Genomic DNA, 24,064 nt, shown 5'->3' on the forward strand with positions numbered 1-24,064 from the left:
CTGGTTCAATGTGTCATTTAAGGCCTTTATTTCCTTGTCGGCCTTTTGCTTAGATGATCTGTCCATTTCAGTGAGGGGAGTGTTAAAGTCCCCTACTATTATTGTATTATTGTCGATGTATTTTTTTTTATTTTGTTATTAATTGGTTTATATAGTTGGCTGCTCCCATGTTAGGGGCATAGATATTTAAAATTGTTAGGTCTTCTTGTTGGACAGACCCTTTGAGTGTGATATAGTGTCCTTCCTCATCTCTTATTATAGTCTTTGGCTTAAAATATAATTGATCTGATATAAGGATTGCCACCTCTGCTTTCTTCTGATGTCCATTAGCATAGTACATTGTTTTCCACCCCCTCACTTTAAATCTGGAGGTGTCTTTGGGTCTAAAATGAATTTCTTGTAGGCAGTATATTAATGGGTTTTGTTTTTTAATCCATTCTGATACCCTGTTTTTTACACCATTCTGATACCCAATCAAAAGATTGGGGAATTTAGCCCATTAACATTCAGGGTAACTATCGAGAGATATGAATTTAATGCCATTGTATTGCCTATAAGGTGACTGTTACTGTATATTGTCTCTGTTTCTTTCTTTTTTTTTAAAGATTTTATTTATTTAACAGACAGAGATCACAAGTAGGCAGAGAGGCAGGCAGAGAGAGGAGGAAGCAGGCTCCCCACCAAGTAGAGAGCCCAATGCGGGGCTCGATCCCAGGACCCTGGGATCATGACCTGAGCTGAAGGCAGAGGCTTTAACCCACTGAGCCACCCAGGTGCCCCTCTCTGGTTCTTTCTGATCTGCTAGTTTTAGGCTCTCTCTTTGCTAAGAGGACCCCTTTCAATATTTCCTATAGAGCTGGTTTGGTGTTTGAAAATTCTTTCAGTTTTTGGTTTGTCCTGGAAGCTTTATATCTCTCCTTCTATTTTCAATGATAACCTAGCTGGAAATAGTATTCTTGGCTGCATGTTTTTCTCATTTAGTGCTCTAAATATATCATGCCAGTTCTTTCTGGCCTGCCAGGTCTCTGTGGATAAGCCCACTGCCAATCTAATGTTTTTACCATTGTATGTTACAGACTTCTTTTCCTGGGCTGCTTTCAGGATTTTCTCTTTGTCACTAAAACTTGTAGTTTACTATCAGGTGATGGGGTGTGGACCTATTTTTATTGATTTTGGGGGCATTCTTTGCATCTCCTGGATTTTGATGTTTGTTTCCTTTGCCATATTAGGAAAAATCTCTCCAATAATTCTCTCCAATATACCTTCTGCTCCCCTCTCTCTTTCTTCTTCTTCTGGAATCCCAATTATTCTAATGTTGTGTCATCTTAGGGTGTCACCTATCTCTCAAATTCTCTTTTTGTGGTCCATTATTTGTTTGTCTCTCTTTTGCTAAGCTTCTTTATTCTCTGTCATTTGGTCTTCTATGTCACTAATTCTTTATTCTGCCTCATTTACCCTAGCAGTAAGAACTTCCATTTTTGATTGCACCTCATTAATAGCTTTTTTAATTTCAACTTTGTTAGATTTTAGTTCTTTTATTTTTCCAGAAAGGGCTTTTATCTCTCCAGAGAGGGTTTCTCTAATATCTTCCATACCTTTTTTGAGCCCGGCTAGAACCTTGAGAATTGTCATTCTGAACTCTAGATCTGTCATATTACCAATGTCCGTATGGATTAGGTCCCCAGGCTTAGGTATTTCCTCTTGTTCTTTTTTTTGTGGTGAGTTTTTCCACCTTGTCATTTTGTCCAGATAAGATTTGCTTTCTCCTCCTCTGGAATTCCGCTGTTCTCCTTGGTGAGTGAAGTTGGTCTTGGCTGGTTTCTTATTGATCTTCTGGGGGTGGAGCCTGTTACAGTGATTCTCAAGGGTCTTTGCCAGAGGAGGAATTGCCTCGCCCTTATCAGGGGCCAGGCTAATTCCGGTGGAATTTTGATCGGAATAGCATTAAAAGTATAGATTGCTCTAGGCAGTATAGACATTTTAACAGTGTTTATTCTTCCAATCCAAGAGCATGGAATGGTCTTACATCTTTTTGTGTCTTCTTCAATTTCTTTCATGAGTGTTCTGTAGTTCCTTGAGTACAGATCCTTTACCTCTTTGGTTAGGTTTATTCCCAGGTATCTTATGGTTCTTGGTGCTATAGTAAATGGAATCGATTCTCTAATTTCCCTTTCTGTCTTTTCATTGTTAGTGTATAAGAAAGCCACTGATTTCTGTACATTGACTTTGTATCCTGCCACGTTGCTGAATTGCTGTATGAGTTCTAGTAGTTTGGAGGTGGAGTCTTTTGGGTTTTCCATATAAAGAATCATGTCATCTGCAAAGAGAGAGAGTTTGACTTCTTCATTACCAATTTGGATACCTTTTATTTCCTTTCGTTGTCTGATTGCTGTTGCTAGGACTTCTAATACTATGTTGAACAAGAGTGGTGAGAGTGGGCATCCTTGTCGTGTTCCTGATCTCAACGGGAAGGACGCAAGCTTTTTCCCATTGAGGATGATATTTGCTGTGGGTCTTTCATAGATAGATTTGCTGTGATCACCAAGACAGCATGGTATTGGCATAAAAACAGACACATAGACCAGTGGAACAGAGTAGAGAGCCCAGATATGGACCCTCAACTTTATGGTCAAATAATCTTTGACAAAACAAGAAAAAATATACAGTGGAAAAAAGACAGTCTCTTCAATAAATGGTGCTGGGAAAACTGGACAGCTATATGTAGAAGAATGAACCTTGACCATTCTCTTACACTGGACACAAAGATAAACTCAAAATGGATGAAAGACCTCAATGTGAGACAGGAATCCATCAGAATCCTAGAGGAGAACATAGGCAGTAATCTCTTCGATATCAGCCACAGCAACTTCTTTCAAGATATGTCTCCAAAGGCAAAGGAAACTAAAGCAAAAATAAACTTTTGGGACTTCATCAAAATCAAAAGCTTCTGCACAGCGAAGGAAACAGTAAAAAAAACAAAGAGGCAACCCACGGAATGGGAGAAGATATTTGATTGGATCTTTTTTATGCTTTCTATCTATTGGTTGAGGATCTCAGTAGGGCCTCTACTCTTTTCTTAAGTATAGCAAGTATTTTTATGACCATTACTTTAAATTCTTTTTCAGGTGTAACACTTATCCTCTTTCTACTTAACTCTCTATGTGAATTTATTCCGTTTTTTTTTTTTTCTTTTCTTTTTTTTTTTTTTAATTCTTTATTTTTTATACATTTTTTCATGGGATATAGTCCTGTGTCTCCTCATTGTGTCCAATTCTATTTCTTTGTGTCAGGAAGGTTAGCTATGTCTCCTACTCTTGAAAGTAGTGACTTTATAAAGAAGAGATTATGTAGTGACCTTCAGTTCAGTGTCCCTTATTTTTCAGGACCTGGCACTTCAAGAGTGTTTCCTATGTGAGATGCATGTGCCCTCCTGTGGTGGTTAAGCCACTTTAGTTTCAGTCCTTTCATTTTAAATGGCTCTCATTGCCTGTTGTGGGCCAGATTTAGTACCTTTTGTGTTAGTGGCCAGTTGGACCCCCTTGGGGTTAAGTTGTGTCAAACCAAGCATTTTCCAGAGATGAAATATCAGTGAACTGCAGGGCACATTTTCTAAGTTGTCCCCTGATAAGTTTCATTGTTGGGAGGGCCCTACCATTAGACCAGATGTCTGCTACCAGGCCACATCTGGGGCCTGAGTCAGATGTTCTTGTGGTAATCCTCCCCTCTCCCTGGAGCAGGACTCCCATGGAACGGTATGGTTCATGAGAGGGCTGCTTGCACACTCCCAGGTTTGTGACACCAATTAGGAAAGGCCCTATCAAAAGTCTATTGCAGAAGGCAGATCTTCAGAAGAGTATGGTGGTGGAAGACAGCGTGTTAGTAAGGCTTGTATAAGATTATTCTTGGAAAAAGACTGCAGCCAATGGATGCAGGCAGCTTGTCCTTTCATCTCTGTAAAATCCCTCATGTCAATTTTTACCATTAATGTAGCCAGCAATGTGACAACATAGCAATGTAGTCAGCAATTCCTGACTAGTGGTTTGCTGGAAATCCATAAAAACACCCAGGAGAGGGATCGTTCCAGATGCCAGGGCTAACAAGCAAGACAGAGTAAGAGCGTCACAAGATAAGGGCACATGAGAAAAAAGCAAGCATATTTTGAAGCATTGAGAGAAGGAAAGCAAAGTCAGGAGGCACATTGCAAGGAAGAGAAACATTGACCCATTGTCCCCTGGGGGCCACATCCATGTCCATTGGTGGGGTTGGGGGGAGTCTTCAGTCCCTAAGGACAAAAATCCACGTTGTGCTAAAACTACTCAAAGGAGGTATTGGCTGGTGTAACTGTGGAGCTTAGGGTCACTGGGGCTCCATCCCCTTCTGTGGGTTTATGTGTCTGCCTTCACTATTCTGATGCTTTGGTTTTGTTATTGCTGTTATTTTCGGTGGCACTGGAATATGATAACAAATAAAAATTGTACCTATGGGGCGCCTGGGTGGCTCAGTGGGTTAAGCCGCTGCCTTCGGCTCAGGTCATGATCTCAGAGTCCTGGGATCGAGTCCCGCATCGGGCTCTCTGCTCAGCAGAGAGCCTGCTTTCCTCTCTCTCTCTGCCTGCCTCTCCATCTACTTGTGATTTCTCTCTGTCAAATAAATAAATAAAATCTTTAAAAAAAAAAAAATTGTACCTATGGATAGTATGAAGATTTCCAGCTGCCCAGGGAGGAAGGCTGGGAGGCACCAGGGTCGTGTAGGCCCTCATGGGCTCTGATAGGTATAGCAGGTCCTGTGATGTGACATGAACAAAGGTCTTTCTTGTGAAAGCCTTCTGACAACTTCTCAAAGAGGAATTCCTGAAGAACCACAGGAGCCTGGTGCACTGGGGTGTGCATAGAGCTACACATGAATGTACATCTTTACCCGTGGAGTCTCTACTGAGGCAAGCACATTTTGTAAAGAAAAGGCTGAATTGGTCAAGAAAACTTGCATTGAGGCAAATCGTGAAAATCATTCTTTAATGTAGTATTAGTCATGTGTTTGTATATTTTTATTGCTATTTTATTTTAAAAACATAAAATAATCACTTGAGTTTTTTGTGTATGTGTACATAGTGACATCATGCTTACAACCACGTCAATTAACAGTGCCATGGACTCTCATCTAGAATGTCTTCTTTTCTCTCTTATTTTGCTTTCTTTTGGTGAGAACACTTGGGATTCCCACCTCTTGGTAAATTTCACTTATTTTAACTTCTCTGCCTGTTGCAAGCAGGCTTCATCTTCAGGCTTTTATCTCTGGTGATGAAAAAAAATGATTGCATTTATTTCAGGCTTTATACCCTGACCTTATTATCCAGAACAAGAGAGAATACCTCTTTTCCCTTCATTAAGCATCAGAATCAGACCCCACTGACCTGTACCACTTGGAGCAGGTGCCTGGCCTGAACCATCACTCTGGGTAATACAAGTGGCATCTATCAGATGACAGCCCTGAACTGCATGTTACCTGTCCTTCCTATAGCCTGTCACATTTTTAAGGATCATTTCTACTAATGACCTCAGGCTGGCCCAGGGTACACATGAGTGTGCAGTCAACCATCCAAAATCCACATGGTGACCACAGAAAGATGAGACGGACTGCAAGTTAGAGAAACAGCCAGTCAGTCTGATCCATGAGAAGAGTCCAGAAATCCAATGATTTGCTCTCTCCCTTCCCATATTTTCACCTTTCCCACCTCTCCTATGTCAACAATATTTTCTGGAAATGTCCACATATGTAGGGCCAGGAGCCTGCACATGCTCTCTCTGGATGCTCCACTGCCCTAGGCTCCTCTCTCAGCACCTGCACTTATTACAACTAAGTCCCTATCACCTAGTTCATCCCACATAAATAGTGGCAATAACAAACTGGTTACAAACAACAATGAAAACCACAACCAAATCAGGAAAGCAAAATTTTCAAGCTATGAAGACAGGGAAGACCTTTTCTTCCTCACTACTTTACACTCAAAATGTCCCAGCTGCATGTCAGAGCTTGAGAATGGTTTGTTGTGTTAATTAATGAAACCAAGGATAGCTGAAGTCTAGTTATGGATGACTCCACTCACACTGCCATGGGAGTCATCAGTTACAGAGGGTCCATCTTCATTATTCATGGAGTCTGTCTGTCAGCACATACTCCATGAATTGGCCTACCTCCTCACATTGATTTGTAACCAACACAGGCACCTGCCACTATTCATGGACACGTAGAGTAGCTGACAAGAATCACCCACCTCAGGTAATCTCAGCTGAGGCCAGACCAGGTGCCCCTCTACCTTATGGTGTTAATTCCCACACTGTAAATATGTGTCCTATTAACAGCCCATTTGGTGCCGCATTTTCTGAATTATGTGCTCCCACTTGGTGATTTCAGAGTTTAAAAAGGCTCTGAAGCCCAGACTGACAGGTATTCTGCAGGACTGACTGGTATTCTAAGCACAAGAAGGTGGGATGTTCCTCATGACAAAATATGTGTGTAGGTGAGACTTGCTCAGACCCTTGATGCAGAGCTGTGGGCCCTGTGTTCACTGATAATGAGTCAAAGAGGCAGGAAATCCAGGAAAAGGAATAAGACACCTAGGAATGGGACACCTAGGTGGGTCCTAGGAATAGGACCCACCTATGTGGGGCCACTCCAGAAATTGCTAGAGTAACATCTAGCACACAATGATGGTGCAATGAAAAAGGACGAAAGTAACTATATTCATGAATTCATGAGAAGATGACCATTTCCTGTTTGTTCAGAAAACCATTGTGAGCAGCACTGCTGCAGGGCAGGAAGCCAGAGACCCTGGTGATCACAGTACCCAAACTGAGAAAGGTTACACACTTCCGAGCTGGTGTTTCAGTATAGGGAAATACACTATACAATAAATTATTTACAAATACAAATGTATATTAGAAAAGATGTCTTTATTTTTTTTAATTTTTTATTTCTTTTCAGTGTAATAGTATTCATTGTTTTTGCACCACACCCAGTTCTCCATGCAATCCGTGCCCTCCCTAATACCCACCACCTGGTTCCCCCAACCTCCCACCCCCCCCCACCCCTTCAAAACCCTCAGGTTGTTTTTCAGAGTCCATAGTCTCTCATGGTTTACCTCCCCTTCTATTTTCCCACAACTCCCTTCTCCTCTCTACCTCTCCTTGTCCTCCATGTTATTTGTTATGCTCCACAAATAAGTGAAACCATATGCTAATTGACTCTGTTTGACTTAATTCACTCAGCATAATCTCTTCCAGTCCCATCTATGTTGCTACAAAAGTTGGGTATTCATCCTTTCTGATGGAGGCATAATACTCCATAATGTATATGGAACACATCTTCCTTATCCATTCATCCGTTGAAGGGCACAGACACATAGACCAGTGGAACAGAGTAGTGAGCCCAGATATGGACCCTCAACTCTATGGTCAAATAATCTTCGACAAAATAGGAAAAAAATATACAGTGGAAAAAAGTCTCTTCAATAAAAGGTGCTGAGAAAATGGGACAGCCATATGTAGAAGAATGAAACTCAACCATTCTCTTACACTGGACACAAAGATAAACTCAAAATGGATAAAAGACCTCAATGTGAGACAGGAATCCATCAGAATCCTAGAGGAGAACATAGGCAGTAACCTCTTCGATATCAGCCACAGCAACTTCTTTCAAGATATGTCTCTAAAGGCAAAGGAAACAAAAGCGAGAACGAACTTTTGGGACTTCATCAAGATCAAAAGCTTCTGCACAGCAAAGGAAACAGTCGACAAAACAAAGAGGCAACCCACGGAATGGGAAAAGAAATTTGCAAATGACAGTACAGACAAAAGGTTGATATCCAGGATCTATCAAGAACTCCTCAAACTCAACACACACAAAACAGATAATAATATCAAAAAATGGGCAGAAGATATGAACAGACGCTTCTCCAATGAAGACATACAGATGGCTATCAGACACATGAAAAAAGGTTCATCATTACTAGTCATTAGGGAGATTCAAATTAAAACCACATTGAGATACTACCTGACACCAGTTAGAATGGCCAAAATTAGCAAGACAGGAAACAACATGTGTTGGAGAGTATGTGGAGAAAGGGGAACCCTCTTACACTGTTGGTGGGAATGCAAGTTGGTGCATCCTCTTTGGAGAACAGTGTGGAGATTCCTCAAGAAATTAAAAATAGAGCTTCTCTATGACCCTGCAATTGCACTCCTGGGTATTTACCCCAAAGATGTAGTGAAAAGAAGGGCCATCTGTACCCCAATGTTTATAGCAGCAATGGCCACAGTCGCCAAAATGTGGAAAGAACCAACATGCCCTTCAACGGACCAATAGATAACAAAAAATGTCTTTAAATGGACACACAAAAAAAAACAGTCTGGATAGTCATCAGTTGACAAATGTTATGAGCAGGGGCTCCCAGAAATACAACCCCACATTTCCCATAGGAGCAATGGCTCACTATTACTGACTTCACGTCCTCAGCACTATAACACAGAAGCCATGATGCCATGATGCTCTGCATGCACGGTCCTTGCTGGATCCCCATTCATTCCTGACCATGACACTCTTGTTCTCCTCCCTAGAGCATCTCTTTTTGCTTCAGCAACAAACGTGCACTGCTACCTCTCAAGCATCACATTTTATACACCTGTGAATCCCCTGCTAATTTCACTCAAATGCAAATTGCTTTCTGTGGGTCTCTGCTGAGTCCAAGACCCCATGTTTCTAGCAAACCACAAGGTGACAAACCTGCTGCTGTCCCTGAACCCTACGAAGAACAAGCATTCTGCCTTCCCCTTTCAATTCAGAACACTTGGAGCAACAGGTTCAGTCCAATAGGTGGCTGTAGTTAAATAATAGAAATCTACACAGGAAACTTGTTTCTACTGAGGGCACTAGAGATGTCAACAGGAACAGGGAAAGTGTGAACTCCCTCAGCCAGGTGACAAGACATTTAACAAAAGCATCAAACATCTCAACTACTACAAACATGTCAGCAAGAGAAAGAAAAAAAGAATGAATTTAGCATACATTCAACACATATTTTCTTTTTTATTTATTTCTTTCTTTTCAGCGTACCAGTATTCATTGTTTTTGCACCACACCCAGTACTCCATGCAATCTGTGCCCCCCCCAATACCCACCACCTGGTTTTCTTTAGGGACATATTTCATGCAGGTGACACTCCCCATCAAGGATACAAATATTAAAAAGATATGGTCTTTGCTGTAAACAACCTTAAGACTTAAAAGGCAAAAGGGACCTAATGGGTCAACAAGGACTGGGGGTCAGGAATAGATTAGCCAAAGTGCAGGCTTAAGTGGTGGAAATTCTCACCAGGCTGAAACTGCTTCCACTACTGATTCAGAAAGGGCTCACTAGAAGAAGTGACATCTGATGCCTGTGACCAATGAAAGTGCTGAGACTTCATTTTACACTGAGTCAAATTTTGACTGTAGAACTAAGTCAGAACAACAAATCCTGCTAAATTACATGGAGCTTATATTGACAACTGATCATTAAGCAGAAATGAAAGACAAAGTTGCACACAGAGAGTTGCAAGGGTATCACTGTTGAGTAGGGTTTAGGTACGTACCAGAGCCTGGGCTACTGGGATCTTGCTCAGAAGGGAAGCCAGTGCACTGAAGTCTCCAGTGTGTTTTCCTGAGAGGAACAGAGGAAGAGTCATTCTGCAGCAGGTGGAGGTGAAGACTGTAGGGGGGAAGGGCACTGAGAGCAAGAGGGCTGAGGACAGACTAAAAGGTGGGGAGACACCTGGGAAAGAGCAGAAAGGTGGCTCCAGAGACTTACCAGTGCCTGCAGAGCCACAACGTCAGACCTGCCAGAAGCACCAGGGGCATTATCACCACCAGGAAGTCCAAGGCTGTGGTGTGTGACTGCTCTGTGGGTTTGGTCCACAGAAGATACCATTTCCCATCCATCCCATGTTGACCTGCACCTCCCTCTTCCTCTTTCCATATGTCATCCTCTGCCTCACCAACTGCCCTTCTTCCTCTCTCTTCACCCATCCCTTCTTAGGGATGGTCTTTCACCCAACCACATGCACCCTCACACATCCTCAGGACCCTCACCCTCACCTTTTCTATTTTATGGGTTACTGGTTTTGTGCCCTTTTTGTTCTGGGGTCCTTAGATTCCCTAATTTTTCATGTGGCTCCCTTGCTGTGCTGGAGAAACACCCATACCCTCTCGCAGCCAGACCCAAGTTCTTTCTTACCCCAGTAGAGGACCAAGTCCTGGCCTCCTAGACTGCTGTGTCTCACCCGGCACAACAGATCAGCTGCTTCCATGGTTTTCACATCCAAGGACACCTGAAGATACCATGTCCCATCAGCATGGGGCAGAACATCACCTCGCTGAGTCCCCTGTTGCTCCTGCTCACCCCGCATCCACATCACCCACACAGGCTTTGGGTAGAAGCCAGAGACATGGCACACCAGCAAGAGATGACCAGGACCAGGACTGGGGCCAGTGGACAGCCAGGCCTCTGGCCTCACTGCAGAGACAGAACAGGAATTCACAGATTAAATGGGTAAATTTCACATCACTTTAGACACATTTTTTCCACCTGTAGAATTCTGCCACGATCATCTTCTCTCCTTCTTGACTCCTTCTTACCCTGAAAATGAGTGTATGGTGCAAATTTGTGAGTGCAGAAGCAGAATACTTGGAGAGAGGGATGGAGCGGGACTGACCTTTTCGTTGGGAGATCTGCCTTCCCTGCATCAAGAAGACTTGAGAGGTAAAGAGGACAGGAATCTATGATGAACGTATGCATTAATTCATTGTCTTCATGGTCCTGATCGAGTAGTCTGCAGACCTGTTGAGCCCTACTTCCTCCTGTTGGAGATGGCCACCATGTCATGTTCCAGAAACTCACAAGTTCTGATCCTTGATAAGCAATCCTCATGAAGCCTCCTGATGCTTCTCCAAAGTGCAGTTCACACCCTATTATCAGCTGTACCTGAAAAGGATCTGGGGAAGAAAGACTCTGAGTTGTTGTACAGAGGGAAAGAGAAGAAATGAGATGAGTGGAAACCAGGAATGGAGGAAGCAAAAGGGAAAGTCTCAGGGGAATGGAAGGAATGCAACAAAGTTTGGTTTGATGGGGGGCTCACACAAAGGGGAAGTGGTGGTGGATAGAGGGAGAGGAAGAGGTGAATTATTGAGGAAGGAACAAATGTTGGAGGAGAGATAGGAAGGGTGTGGGAAGAGAGTAAGGAAGGGCTCAGTGGGGAACCTGAGGATAAAAACAGTCTAGAGCCAAAGGAGTGCAGTGGGGCTGGGGGAAAGCATAGTCAGATTTTGCTGCTGGGATTGAATGGGGAACAAAAGCACAGTGCAATCGTCAGTCACAGAATGAGGGAGCAGAGGGTGCCCGGTTGGGAGCCAGAGAAGGGGGTGGTCACAGGAGACATTAGTGGGAGACAGGAGAGCACAGACTGTGGTCAATGAGGAGTAAGAAATAGCAAAAGTTGTTAAGTTTAACAAGAATTGGGGTCTGGCTTCTACCCCTGCCTAGATGAGTGTGCTTCAGATTTATGACGGGTAGATGTGAGTTTCAGAAGATGGTGGAGGATCTTTCCTAGAGAAGGAAAGAACTCAAAGAAACACACACACACACCAGCTACCTCCATCACATCACATCTCTGAGGGAAATGAACTTACATTCAAGCTGCCATTGGCTGCCATGGTCATGAAATTTTAGAGGAAATCCAGTGTAGTATGATGAGAATAATTCATCTACTTCCATCAGCTCCTTGTTGCAAAATTTGCCCTTAGGCCAACGCTGAAGGAAAATGAAAGCTCCAGTCTTGTTGTTCCAGGCATGAGTCTGCAACTCATTCAGCCAAGCTGAGCCTTGACTTTGCATCCAGGAATGGTTGTAAAAGGATGTGGTCAGGATGATTTGGATACAGATCGGCTCCTGGAAGTCTGTGGAAAAGAACAGATAGACTGGAATAAGATGGCATTAAAAGGAGACTGAATGGTGAAGAAAGTGGAAGAATGGGGAGCCAAAATCTAGAGAACAAGGGAGATATAGTTGTCTCCAGAGACATGTGCCACCCATAGCCCAGAGTTTGGTACCCATCCTTCAGAAGAGCACGGGGCCCTGGGGTCAGGATGTTCAGGGAGAAATCAGACTGACACGCTCACTCCACAAATATATGCTGGAGAACTCACTACACAAGTGCACACACTCAAAGGGAAATGCACACACACACACACACACAGACACCCCACAGATGCACAGATGCTCATATACACAAAAACACTTATACAAAGAACTGACACAGATACATATACACACAAGTATACAAACGTGGAAACACATATATATACAGACACATGTACACACATACACATAATAAAACACATACATACACTCACACAAGCACACAAACACAGAGAGAGATTGGCAGAAACACACACGTGTGCACCCACTGAATAAGGTCAGAGTTCTCACCATCTTCACTGTCACCATCTGGGAGGAGAACCACCAGCAGCACAAGTTGCAGGAACAGCATTGTACTTGCAGATGTCCTGTCTGTCTCTTACAAAATCGGTCTTTGACAGTTGTTCTAACAAACCTACCCCGCACACAGCACTACTGTTCTGACTTCTTTCTCCATATACCAGCCTTCCCTGAGTCTCTGCTAAAATAGAATTGTGCTCCTCCCTCAACCCTGGACACCTACTCAGACTCTCAGTTCCCCTCCTGGTCTGACCCTCCTCTCTGGCTTCCAGCTTCTCCCTGTCACCAGCTTCCGTCCTGCTGCCCATCTCCTAATTCAGTTGCTGCAGAACCAGTCCTGTGTGACATGGAAAAGTGACTACACCTCTCCCCTGACTTTCCTCTCATCCAGACAATAACCCATGAAAACATAGGACTCCCCAGCACCCCGCCCTGGACCGTGCTGTCACTCTGTCCCTTCTGCTTTTGTGAAACCCCACATGTATTTCCTTCCCCATCTCACTCCCAGCCCACCTCATTCTCACTGCTTGTGTTAAAAAAACAAAATCAGCCAGGTAAATTTGAATATGTAGTTGCTTTTATTAAATGGTTCAAGAACTAGGCAGCATCCTATCTGGAAGGCAGAGGGAAGCTTTGAGGAGTGGTGCAAATGGAGGTTTGCATAGGAAGGAGTTTGGCAAAAGAAGAGAAAAGAGGGTTTCAGGGAAGGACACCTTCCCCTAATTTGGAAAGCAGGGGGTCTTACCATGCAGATGACCTCCCTTCCTTGGGGGATGGAGAAGGCTCATATGACAGAATACCTCACCACCAATGACCAGAGACTTCCTCACTGATGGTTGAAGACTTGCATTTCTGGGGGTGGTTGCATCTGCAATTTGGTTAGGGATTAAGCAAGGTTTGGGTACTTGACCTGGCACAAAGTGCCATTTTGGACCCATGGGTCTCTTTTTAACCTTTGCTCTCTTTGCTTTTCCAGATTCACCCATGATTGCCTGTGTAACAGTATCAGCAACCACCAGTCTACCTTTACTCTTCAAGAACGAGTGTGCATAAACAATGAATTTTGGAACATTGAAAAGAAATAAAATATGGAAAAAAAAAAAAAAACAAGTAGCCATCCCAGGGACAACAGGACGTTGAAACATCTGAGGAATAAGACCCCCTCAATCTGGTTTGCATTAATATATATTCACTCACCAAACATTGAGCACCTGCACGGATCCGAGCACTGCGCCACCCCCATGAAAATATGGTGTGCACCGTGCAGTCACTTCATTCAAGGAGCTTTCCGTCTACTCGGGAGGAAAAAAACACACACACGTAAACTGAGAACTATAACTTTCAGTGTGCGGAGTTACTTTTCTGTTTAGTTGGTTCTTTTTTTAAATTCTAGTTAAGTCAGGGTTAAATTAGTGATGTACAATACAGTGATCCAGAGAGTCTAGATAGTACCCAGTCCTCATCAGTGTACGTGCAATGCTAATCCCTTCACCTGTTTCCCCGTCTCTCCCTCCACCTCCCCTCCGGGAGCCAGGAGTGTGTTCTCTATAGAGGAGTCTGTGTTTCCCTTTGTCGCTTTTTCTTTTCTTCCTTTCTTTTGTTTCTTAAATCCTACAGATAAGTGAGACCCTGTGGTACTTAGCTCACTTCCCATCATATTCTCTAGCTCCATCCATATTGTTTCAAATGGCAACATTTCACGCATTTTTATGGCTGAGTAACATTCTGCTGTGTGTATATGCGCATACTTTTTTCTTTATTCATCTGTCTATGGGTGCGTGTGCAGCATCTCTAATTTGGCTATTGTAAGTAATGCTGCAGTAACCATTTGGATGCACTTTTTTTTTTTTTTTTCAGTTTAGCGTTTTCACATTCTTTGGGTAAATATCCAGTAGTACAGTTACTGGATCAGGTGGTATTCCTGTTTTCAATGTGTTGAGGCACCTCCATACTGTTTGCCACAGTGGTGGCCCCAGTTTGCATTCCCACCAAGAGGGCTTCAGGGTTTCTTTTTCCCCACATCCTCCCCACCACTTATTCTTGTGTGTGTTTTAGGTTTAGCCAATATGACAGCTGTGGGGTGATATCTCTGTGGTTTTCATTTGTATTTCCCTGATGATGAGAGAAGTTAAGCATCTTTTGAACAGTGTATTGGACATCTGGATGACTTTCTTAGAGAAATGTCTATTTATGTCTTCTGCCTACTGTTTTATTGAATTTTTTTTTGTTCTTTTGTTGTGGAGTTGCACAAGTTGTTCTTTTGTTTTTTTACAAGTTCTTTATATATTGGATACTACCTCTTTATTGGATGTCATTAGCAAATACCTACTCATATTAAGTAGATTGTCCTTCAGCTTTGCTGACTGTTCCCTTCCTGTGTACAAGCTTTTATTGTGATGTAGTCCCAACAGTCTATTTTTGCTTTTGTTTCCCTCACCTCAGGAGACATATCTAGAAAAATGTTGCTGGGACCAATGTCAGAGACCTGACTGCCTGTGCTCTCTTCTAGGATTTTTATGATTTCAAGTCTCACATTTAGGTTCTTAATCCACTTTGAGTGTATTTTGTGGAAGAAAGTGGTCCAGTTTCATTTTTTAACTTTATAGCTGTCCAATATTCCCAACACAATTTGTTGAAGACACTGTCCTTCCCATTGCATAATCTTGCCTTCTTTGTCCAAGATTCAATGCCCATAAGGTAGTGTTTTTATCTCTGTGCTTTCTCCTATGTTCCATTGGTATTTGTGTCTGTTTTCATGCCAGTGCTGTACTATGATTACAAGATCTGTGACAGATAACTTGAAATCTATCTCCAGCTTTGTTTTTCTTTTTCAAGATTGCTTTGGTCATTCAGAGTCTTTTGTGGTTCCATAGAAATTTTAGGCTTGCTTGCTCTCATTTTATGAAAAATACTGTCGGTATTTTGATAGACATTACATTAAATCTCTGGATTGCTTTGCATGGGATGGACATATTAACAATATTTGCTCTTTTAGCCATGAGCATGGAATATCTTTCCATTTCTTTGTGTCACCTTCAATTTTTGTCATCAATATTTTGTAGTTTTAATTGTACATAAACGTCTTTCACCTCATTGGTTAAGTATATTCCTAGGTATTTTATTATTTTGGTGTAATTATAAATGGGATGATTTGCTTAATTTCTCTTCCTTTTGCCTCATTACTACTGTATAGAAATGCAAGGGAGAGGGAGTCCAAGATGCCAGAGGAGTAGGGGAACTTAGTTCCATCTGGTCCCAGGAATTCACCTAGATAGCTATCAAATCATTCTGAACACTTCAGAATGCAACCAGAGATATATTAAAAAAAAAAAAAAAAAAACCAATACCTGCAACTCTGCTAATAGAAAAGTGACCACTTTCTGCAAGGTAGGAGGTGCAGAGAAGTGAATCCAAAGTGATACATGGGAAGATAAACCACAGGGGGAAGGAGACTCTCTAAGCCAGCTACTGGAAAGTGATACAGCAGCAGAGCACAAAATCAGAACTTTTAGAAGTCTGCTCCAGTGAGGGACATCTCTGTATGAAAGATGTTCAGGTGGCAAGTGGGACAGAATCCTAGGAGGGGCAGTGTGGTCTCAGGATCCTTGAAGTCACAGGAAGACCAGGGTGCCAGAGTGCAGCAGAGTTTCCAGGCATCAGAGCACAGAAGCCAGCTACAACCAGTGAGCCTAAGAGTGGGCTCTCAGTTTGGGGTTGCCATGTACCATAACCTACCACACATTCCAGTGGCCACTTTCTGAGCAGGGCCCCAGCAAGCAGCAGAATCAAAGGAGCAGTGCAGGTGTGAGCCATAGGAGCCTGCAGCGTGTGGAGACTCCAAATGGGGTTTTATACTTGAGTTAGAACTACTCAGTCACAGGCTGGATGAGCACAGAGTGCAGATAGCGATCATGAAGACAAGAGAGGGTTTGGCTGATTTTCCCTGAGGATGCACTGAGGAGTGGGGCCTCAAGCTATATAATTATTATATAATTATAATTATTATATTACATAGTCCATAGTCTCTCATGGTTCACCTCCCCCTTCCAATTTCCCCCAACTCCCTTCCCCTCTCTAGCTTGTCCTCTATGCTATTTGCTATGCTCCAGAAATAAGTGAAACCATATGGTAATTGACTCTCTCTGCTTGACTTATTTCACTCAGTATCATCTCTTCCAGTCCCGTCCATGTTGCTACAAAAGTTGGGTATTCATCCTTTCTGATGGAGGCATAATACTCCATAGTGTATATGGACCACATCTTCCTTATCCATTCATCCAATGAAGGGCATCTTTGTTTTTTCCACAGTTTGGCGACTGTGGCCATTGCTGCTATAAACATTGGGGTACAGATGGCCCTTCTTTTCACGACATCTGTATCTCTGGGGTAAATACCCAGTAGTGCAATTGCAGCATCATAGGGAAGCTCTATTTTTAATTTCTTGAGGAATCTCCACACTGTTCTCCAAAGTGGCTGCACCAACTTGCATTCCCACCAACAGTGTAAGAGAGTTCCTCTTTCTCCACATCCTCTCCAACACATGTTGTTTCCTGTCTTGCTAATTTTGGCCATTCTAACTGGTGTCAGGTGGTATCTCAATGTGGTTTTAATTTGAATCTCCCTGATGGCTAGTGATGAACATTTTTTCATGTGTCTGATAGCCATTTGTATTTCTTCATTGGAAAAGTGTCTGTTCATATCTTCTGCCCATTTTTTGATATGATTGTTTTGTGTGTGTTGAGTTTCAGGAGTTTTTTATATATTCTGGATATCAACCTTTTGTCTGTACTGTCATTTGCAAATATCTTCTCCCATTCTGTGAGTTGCCTCTTTGTTTTGTTGACTGTTTCCTTTGCTGTGCAGAAGCTTTTGATCTTGATGAAGTCCCAAAAGTTCATTTTTGCTTTTGGTTCCCTTGCCTTTAGAGACATGTCTTGAAAGAAGTTGCCGTGGCCGATGTTTAAGAGGTTACTGCCTATGTTCTCCTCTTGGATTTTGATGGATTCCTATCTCACATTGAGGTCTTTCATCCACTTTGAGTTTATCTTTGGGAATTTTGTAAGAAAATTGTCCAGTTTCACTTTTCTGTATATAGCTGTCCAATTTTCCCAGCACCATTTATTGAAGAGACTGTCTTTTTTCCATTGGATATTTTTTTTTTCTGATTTGTGGAAGATTAGTTGACCATAGAGTTGAAGTCCATATCTGGGTTCTCTATTATGTTCCCATTGATCTATGTGTCTGTTTTTGTGCCAGTCCCATGCTGCTTGGTGATCACAGCTTTATAATATAGCTTTAAATCAGACAATATGATTCCCCCAGTTGGTTTTTTTTCAACACTTCCTTGGCAATTCAGGGTCTTTTCTGATTCCACACAAATTTTAGGAGACGCTGTCTTTAAACAGAAACACACATGGAATCAGACCAGGTGGTCATCAGTTGGCAAGCATTGTAAGCAGAGGTCCCCAGAAACACAACTCCACATTTCCCCCAGGAGCAATGGTTCAACAGTCACTGACTCTGAGTCCTCAGACTGTAATAGGGCAGCCACAAATGCCAGGAATCACTGTATGTACGGTCCCCGCTGGATCTTCATTCATTCCCGACCACAACACTCCTGTTCTCTTTCCTGGAGCATCTCTTTTCCCCTCAGGGATGCATTTACACTGCTACCTCTCAGACATCACATTTATGCACATGTGAATCTGTTGCTGATTTTGCTGTGATTCATTGGGTCTCAGCTGAGGTCAAGACCCTGTATTTCCAACAAGCCCCATGCTGACAACAGTGTTGGTGTCCCCAAGCCCCACAAACAGCAAGCACCCTGACTTCCTCTTTTTATTCAGAATACTTGGAGCTGCAGGTCCACTCCAGTAGGTGTCTATAATTATATAATATAAACCTTCACATGAAAACTTGTTTCTATTTAGGGGCCTGGAGATGTCAACAAGAACAGGGAAATTCTGAAGACTGTAGCCAAGTGAGACACTTCTAACATTAACAGTACCAAATATTTCAACAACTACAAACATGTCAGGAAGCACATGTAGGTGTGTGGTTGGAGACCAGTGAGGGGGGTGTCACAGGAGAAAGTTTATGAGACAGGATAGCACAACTTGTAGTCAATGAGAGGGGTGGGAAATAGCAGAAGATGTGAAGCTTCTCAATGGTCTGGCTTCTACCTCTTGCCCACACAAGTGTGTTTCAGTTATAATAGGGAGATATGAGTTTCAGATGCCTCCTCTTTTTCCTAGAGGAAAAATAAGCTCAAGAAGACACACACACACTCACTCACACACACACACACACAGCTGCCACCCTCATCTCACCCAGGAGGAAACTGAACTCACCTTCAAACAGCCATTCACTGACATGATTACATTATCTGAAAAAATCTCATAGCGTTTGTATGGAGTATCCTTTCCCTTTCTGAGCATCTCCCTGCTAAAGCTGCCCTTGGACCAAGGCTGCGGATATGTGAAAGCGCCAGTCTTGCTGTCCCAGGCATCCACCAGCTGCAGCTCATCCACTCACACTGAGCCCGAATTTTGTGCCCAGGGATGGTTGTAAAAGGGTGAGATCAGGATGATTTGGAAGGAGGTCGGCTCCTGGAAATCTGTGGAAGAGAACAGTTTGATATTGGAAGAGGAGCACATGAGAGAGAATGGAGAAGATAGGGCCAGGGAGGGGGACCAAAATCTAGGGGACCAAAATCTAGGGGACAGGGAAGCCAGGAAGTTGTCTCAGGAGACATGTGCTGCCCCACAGCCCAGAGCTTCATACCCATCCTTCAGAAGAGCACACGGCCCTGGGGTTGGGAATGCTCAGGAAGGAACCAGGCAGACGCTCTCATTCCCAGGTATGTGCTGGGGAACCAACTCCCCCAGTGTACACATACACATGATTACACAAATACACACATACAGCATACACACATCTACACACTCCCACACAAACACACCCACAGACACACATGTGTACATGAGTACACACACATACAAACACATGTAGTACACGTATCACAGAAACAGATACACACACACACACACACACACACACACACACACACACAGTGTAGGGCCACAGTTCTCACCATCTTCACTGTCACCACCTGGGAGGAGAAACACCAGCAACACAAGTTGCAGGAACAGCATTGTATTTGCAGATGTTCTTTCTATCTCTTAGAAAGTTGGTCTTTGACGGTTGTTCTAACAAACCTGCCCCCCACATAGCACTTCTCTTCTGACTTCCTCTCCACACACAACCTTCCCTGAGTCTCTGAAACAATGCAAATATGTTTCTCCCTCAACCCTGGACGCCTACTCAGAATCTCACTTCCCCTCATGGTCTGATTCTCCTTTCTGACTTCCATCTTCTCCCTGTCACCAACTTCTATCCTGCTCCCTGTCCCCGAACTCAGTTGCTATAGGATGAGTCCTATGTGGCATAGAAAATGACCCTACCTCTCCTACATTTTCTTCTCATCCAGACAGTAACCCATGAAACCACATGGCTCCCACCACCCAGCCCTGGAAACTGCGGCCATTGGGTCCCTAAGGCCCTTGTGACAACACCCCATGTATTCCCTTCCCCATCTCACCCCACCCTAACTCATCCACATCTCTGACTTCACACTGTTGATGTTAAAAACCAAAATCAACCAGGTAGATTTGAGGATCTAATTGGTTTTATTAAGTGATTAAAGAATGGGGCAACATCCCATCCAGCCAGTAGAGGGGGGCTCTGAAGAGTGGTGCAAATGGGAAGATTTTATAGCAAGGAAGTTGGCAAAGAAGAGAAAGGAGTGTTTCAGGGAAGGTCACCCTCCCTTAATTGGGAGAGCAGGGGTGGTATCATAAGGATGATCTCCCCTCCTCCTTGGGGTTGGAGAGGGCCCCTGTGACAGAATAGTTCCCTTGTGTTGACCAGAGAATTCCTCAGTGACAGGCGGACATTTCTGGGGGGAGCTAGAACTGCATTTAGGTTAGGGAGTAAGCAAGGTTTAAGGACTTGGCATGGCCCATGGCACCATTTTGGGCCCACTTTTTGTTCAACAGTTAATCTATTTGTTTGTCCAGATTCCCCTTGATTGCCTGCAACTACCAGTCCACCATTGTCTTAGGGAAGAACCAGTAGCAATTACAGAGACCACAGGACATTGAAACAGCTGCCTTGTGTTAACATATGTTCACTCAGCGAACAGTCACTTACACCTGCCTGGATCGAAGCACTGTGCTACTCTGATGAAAATACAGTGTTGACAGCCCAATCCCTTCTTCAAGGAGCTTTTACCCTACTTGAGAAGAAAAGCATGTAAACCAAGACTATTAATTTTGGTGTTCTGAGATTTATTGTAAAATGCACACTCTAGACAAAAACAAGCCTGCTTGAAACAACATTTTCTAAAGTGGTGACCCTTGCTGATGTTTGCACTCTCAGAATCTTGACTCACTGTTTGGCCCCAGGTGTTTCTACCTCCTCCTGATCCCCACATCTTAAAGAGGGCCTGGCAAGTGGTAAGTGCTCAAAGATGATTTCTGAGTGATCGATTACTTCAGCTCTGGGATCCAACTATTCTTAAATATTATGGAAATCTTCAACATAAAATTTTTTTAGCATCACAATATATTAGTTGTAATCCTATTTGATAAAATGAGAATCGTATACCGTTTTGTTTAGAATAAAGCCAGATGCTAAGAATCGGTATGTCTACACAGAGGGTTCTGCTGTGAATCTCCTATTACTTGTAGTAAGAAACGATGAGAATTTGCAGCAACGGAAGTTAATAGAGTGTTCTGGAATCATGTATCCAGATTCCCTCCTTACTGTTCCTGCTTGAAAGCTCCTTGCTTGTCTTATCATGAGCTGGCCTCTGCTGGACATGCTGACCTTCCTCCTTCATGGTGTTTGTAAGTGTCTAAAAGTTCTTCAGTATTTGTTTGTGCTTTATATCATCTGGATAAATGTGTTTGAACTGTTTGTCTTGTCGTTTCTTGGTTTACCAGTAAACAAATAATCTCGGGCTAACATTATAAAGATAACATTTTTTGGAAAGTTAAGATTGGAATCTAGAAAACTGGAAAGAGATCACTGCTGTATTTAATCTTATGAAAAGCTGGATAATCAAAATCTCTTGACTCCATCTGACTTCATCAGAGCTGAGGGATCAGAGCAACTTAACCTAACATCTTGGAAAAAACAGTCTCCTCTAAGGAAACAGAGATACAAATCCTCACTTACTTGGGACAGATGCCAGATGTTCTACAGCCAGAAAGAAAAATTCCACTGAAATGATTAACAAATGTCTGAAGGTGAGTACCTGGAGCCTTCGAGAGTCATGGACTCAGGAAGTTCTCTGTCTCTTTAGGCTTTTTCCCGTTGACATTTCTGGGGGCTCCTGACAGGCTGGAATCCAAGATATGGACCAGAGAACTGCTTTCTTGGGGTACAAGCCTGAGGCCTGAGAGGACCTGCTACCTGAGAAGGGCAGGAAGGCCATCGTCTCCCACGCAGAATGAAGCATTCATGAGGTGTGGAGAGGTCAGGGAATTGCTTCAGCACACAAGTGAGGCCATGCAGCCACTGGGGGAAAGGGCCTGTAGGGGAAGGAGAGTACCACATCCCGTCCCAGACTAAGAAGCTCCATCTGCTGAGGGAAAGGTGGAAACCCTTAGAAGGCCCAATCCCTAACCTGAAAAACAAAGCCTCAGGCTGAGTATGAGCCTGGATCAGAACAGAGCTAGTGTCCTGCTCTGTCCAAAGTAGGCTAGCCAGCAGGGTACAAAGAGCAGCTCTTGCTAATGGAGGGACAAAAGGATGAAGATGTCAAGGAGAAAAAATTTTCTCTGCCTTTCACAGTCCCTCTCACTAGGCTAGCATCAGATTGACATGAAATGGATTAACAAAAGAAAATAAAATTCAACTGCTTAAGTCCAGGAAATCCACATAGACATGAAATTCCAAAGACACTGAGGCAATATGAAGCTTATGTGAGCTCAGGAGAGGTGTAGGGGTCTGAGGATACGAAGCAGGGAAGACCATTAGTGGGAAGGTGAGAAGAGAGTCTTGGTGGGGGAAGGTGCTCTATTATGCAGATAAATTTCTTAGGTAAAGAAGAATCTCAGCTCTCTTCCTGGCGTTGGCAGGCAGGGGAGGGGGAGGTAAAGACCTTTTCTTGAATTTGTCTCATTTTTATAGCTTTTAACTAAAAAGATTGTTTTTTTCAAAGTCACCCATCTTAGAATGGTCTGCTATTGGTCTCTATAAAGATAAATCACCCTGAGGCACATCCCAAACGTAACACTCACAGTTGATAGGAAGCAAGCCCTCAGGCAAACAACCCCACCCTACAAAGAAAGTAATGGGAAAAGAATGTGAGGACTGTGGACAGAGCCACCAACAAAAACCCAGGTAACTGGACTAGAAGGACTGAACCCCCTACACAGCACTTAGCAAAAGAACAGGCAGAAGCATTTCCATGCTAAAATATATATTCTATGTGCCTCGGAGTCTTATCTTAATGAGATGTCTGCAGTTCGTTCAAAAATTATTAAATACGTGCAAATAAATGCAGGTGAATGGTGTCCCCCTGGCACCTAAGAGAGTCTGCGCTTGCCCTCTGAGTCCCTATACCCAGGGGAGAGTGACATTTTGCACATGAAATGAACAAAACCTACAGCAACAAGAAACACTATGACAGGTTGAATGGTAAGTACTTCAAAGGAAGGAGAAGTTTTTGTATTTTAAAGTCTTTAAGAGCACTTTTTCCCCTTCTTTTTGAGTATGACACCTCACAATTGCCTTTTGCACTGGACCACGAAAATTAAAAATGTCCAGTACTAACACCCTTAAGTTTGGTGTGGGGATAGTGGGAGGGGGTGGTAGGTTTGAGGAGGAAGAAGAAAGAGTGATAACGAAATGAGGAGTGCAATTCTGGGATCAAAGTGTCCAGAGATGATCAGAGACACCAAAGGAAATAACTGATGCAAGAGAAGGAGGGAGCCAGAAGACAGAGTGTAAGCAAGAGGAGTTAGGGGTCTCCAGGAAAAAAAAAAAAAAAGGCAAAATATAGCTTTCCTGACATAAGAAAAGTCACTTTAAACCTCCATTCTGTGAAGTAGGTATGAACAGCCACTATCAGGCCAGGAGAGAGTCTAATCCTTTCACAATAAGTCAGTGGTAAAACTCGCAGGGCTGGTTCAAAATGAAGACTAACCTGACACACTCTTGAGTTATCTTTGCAGTATCTAAGCCTGTTGGAGCACCCAGATGTTGGACCTATGGGGGTCAGATTATAGGTGATGCCCACTTCTGCTGACCTCATGACTGACCCAAACTCTGTCATCTTGAGGTGACTTTTCCCCCAGTTCAATGCTGAATTCCTCATTGCACGAGTCCCTTCTTGCAAATGCATGCATTGCCCATACTTTAAACTTGTTCAATTTTGTTGTCTGTGGAAACACTGCTTTGGGAAAATCCCCAGTGTTCACCTTACTTGTTGCAAGTAAAACCCTTCCTTGTCCTATTCTTTGGCTTGGTT

The 24,064-nt window shown here is 43.1% G+C and overlaps 1 protein-coding gene across 6 annotated transcripts; it reads right to left on the bottom strand.

Moving 5' to 3' along the window:
* Positions 1-4,995: 4,995 nt before the first annotated feature.
* On the bottom strand, positions 4,996-19,679 carry LOC309850026 (T-cell surface glycoprotein CD1a-like; the record flags this gene model as incomplete). 6 transcript variants are annotated; one of them, XM_082703141.1, is made up of 6 exons in its annotated part: positions 4,996-5,291; positions 9,626-9,693; positions 9,841-9,931; positions 10,267-10,545; positions 11,718-11,984; positions 12,517-12,689. In XM_082703141.1, 6 exons carry the CDS (start codon positions 12,575-12,577, stop codon positions 5,278-5,280), a joined length of 780 nt encoding a protein of 259 aa, XP_082559267.1. In that variant the 3' UTR covers positions 4,996-5,277. The 6 variants fall into 6 exon arrangements, with proteins under 6 accessions (XP_082559267.1, XP_082559269.1, XP_082559268.1 ...); XM_082703143.1 differs by lacking the exon at positions 4,996-5,291 and adding an exon at positions 7,120-7,638; XM_082703142.1 differs by lacking the exon at positions 4,996-5,291 and adding an exon at positions 7,644-7,702.
* Between the last annotated feature and the right edge of the window lie 4,385 nt (positions 19,680-24,064).

This window comes from Mustela nivalis, assembly GCF_964662115.1.
Source record: "Mustela nivalis genome assembly, chromosome: 16".
In the NCBI taxonomy this organism is placed as follows: Eukaryota; Metazoa; Chordata; class Mammalia; order Carnivora; family Mustelidae; genus Mustela; species Mustela nivalis.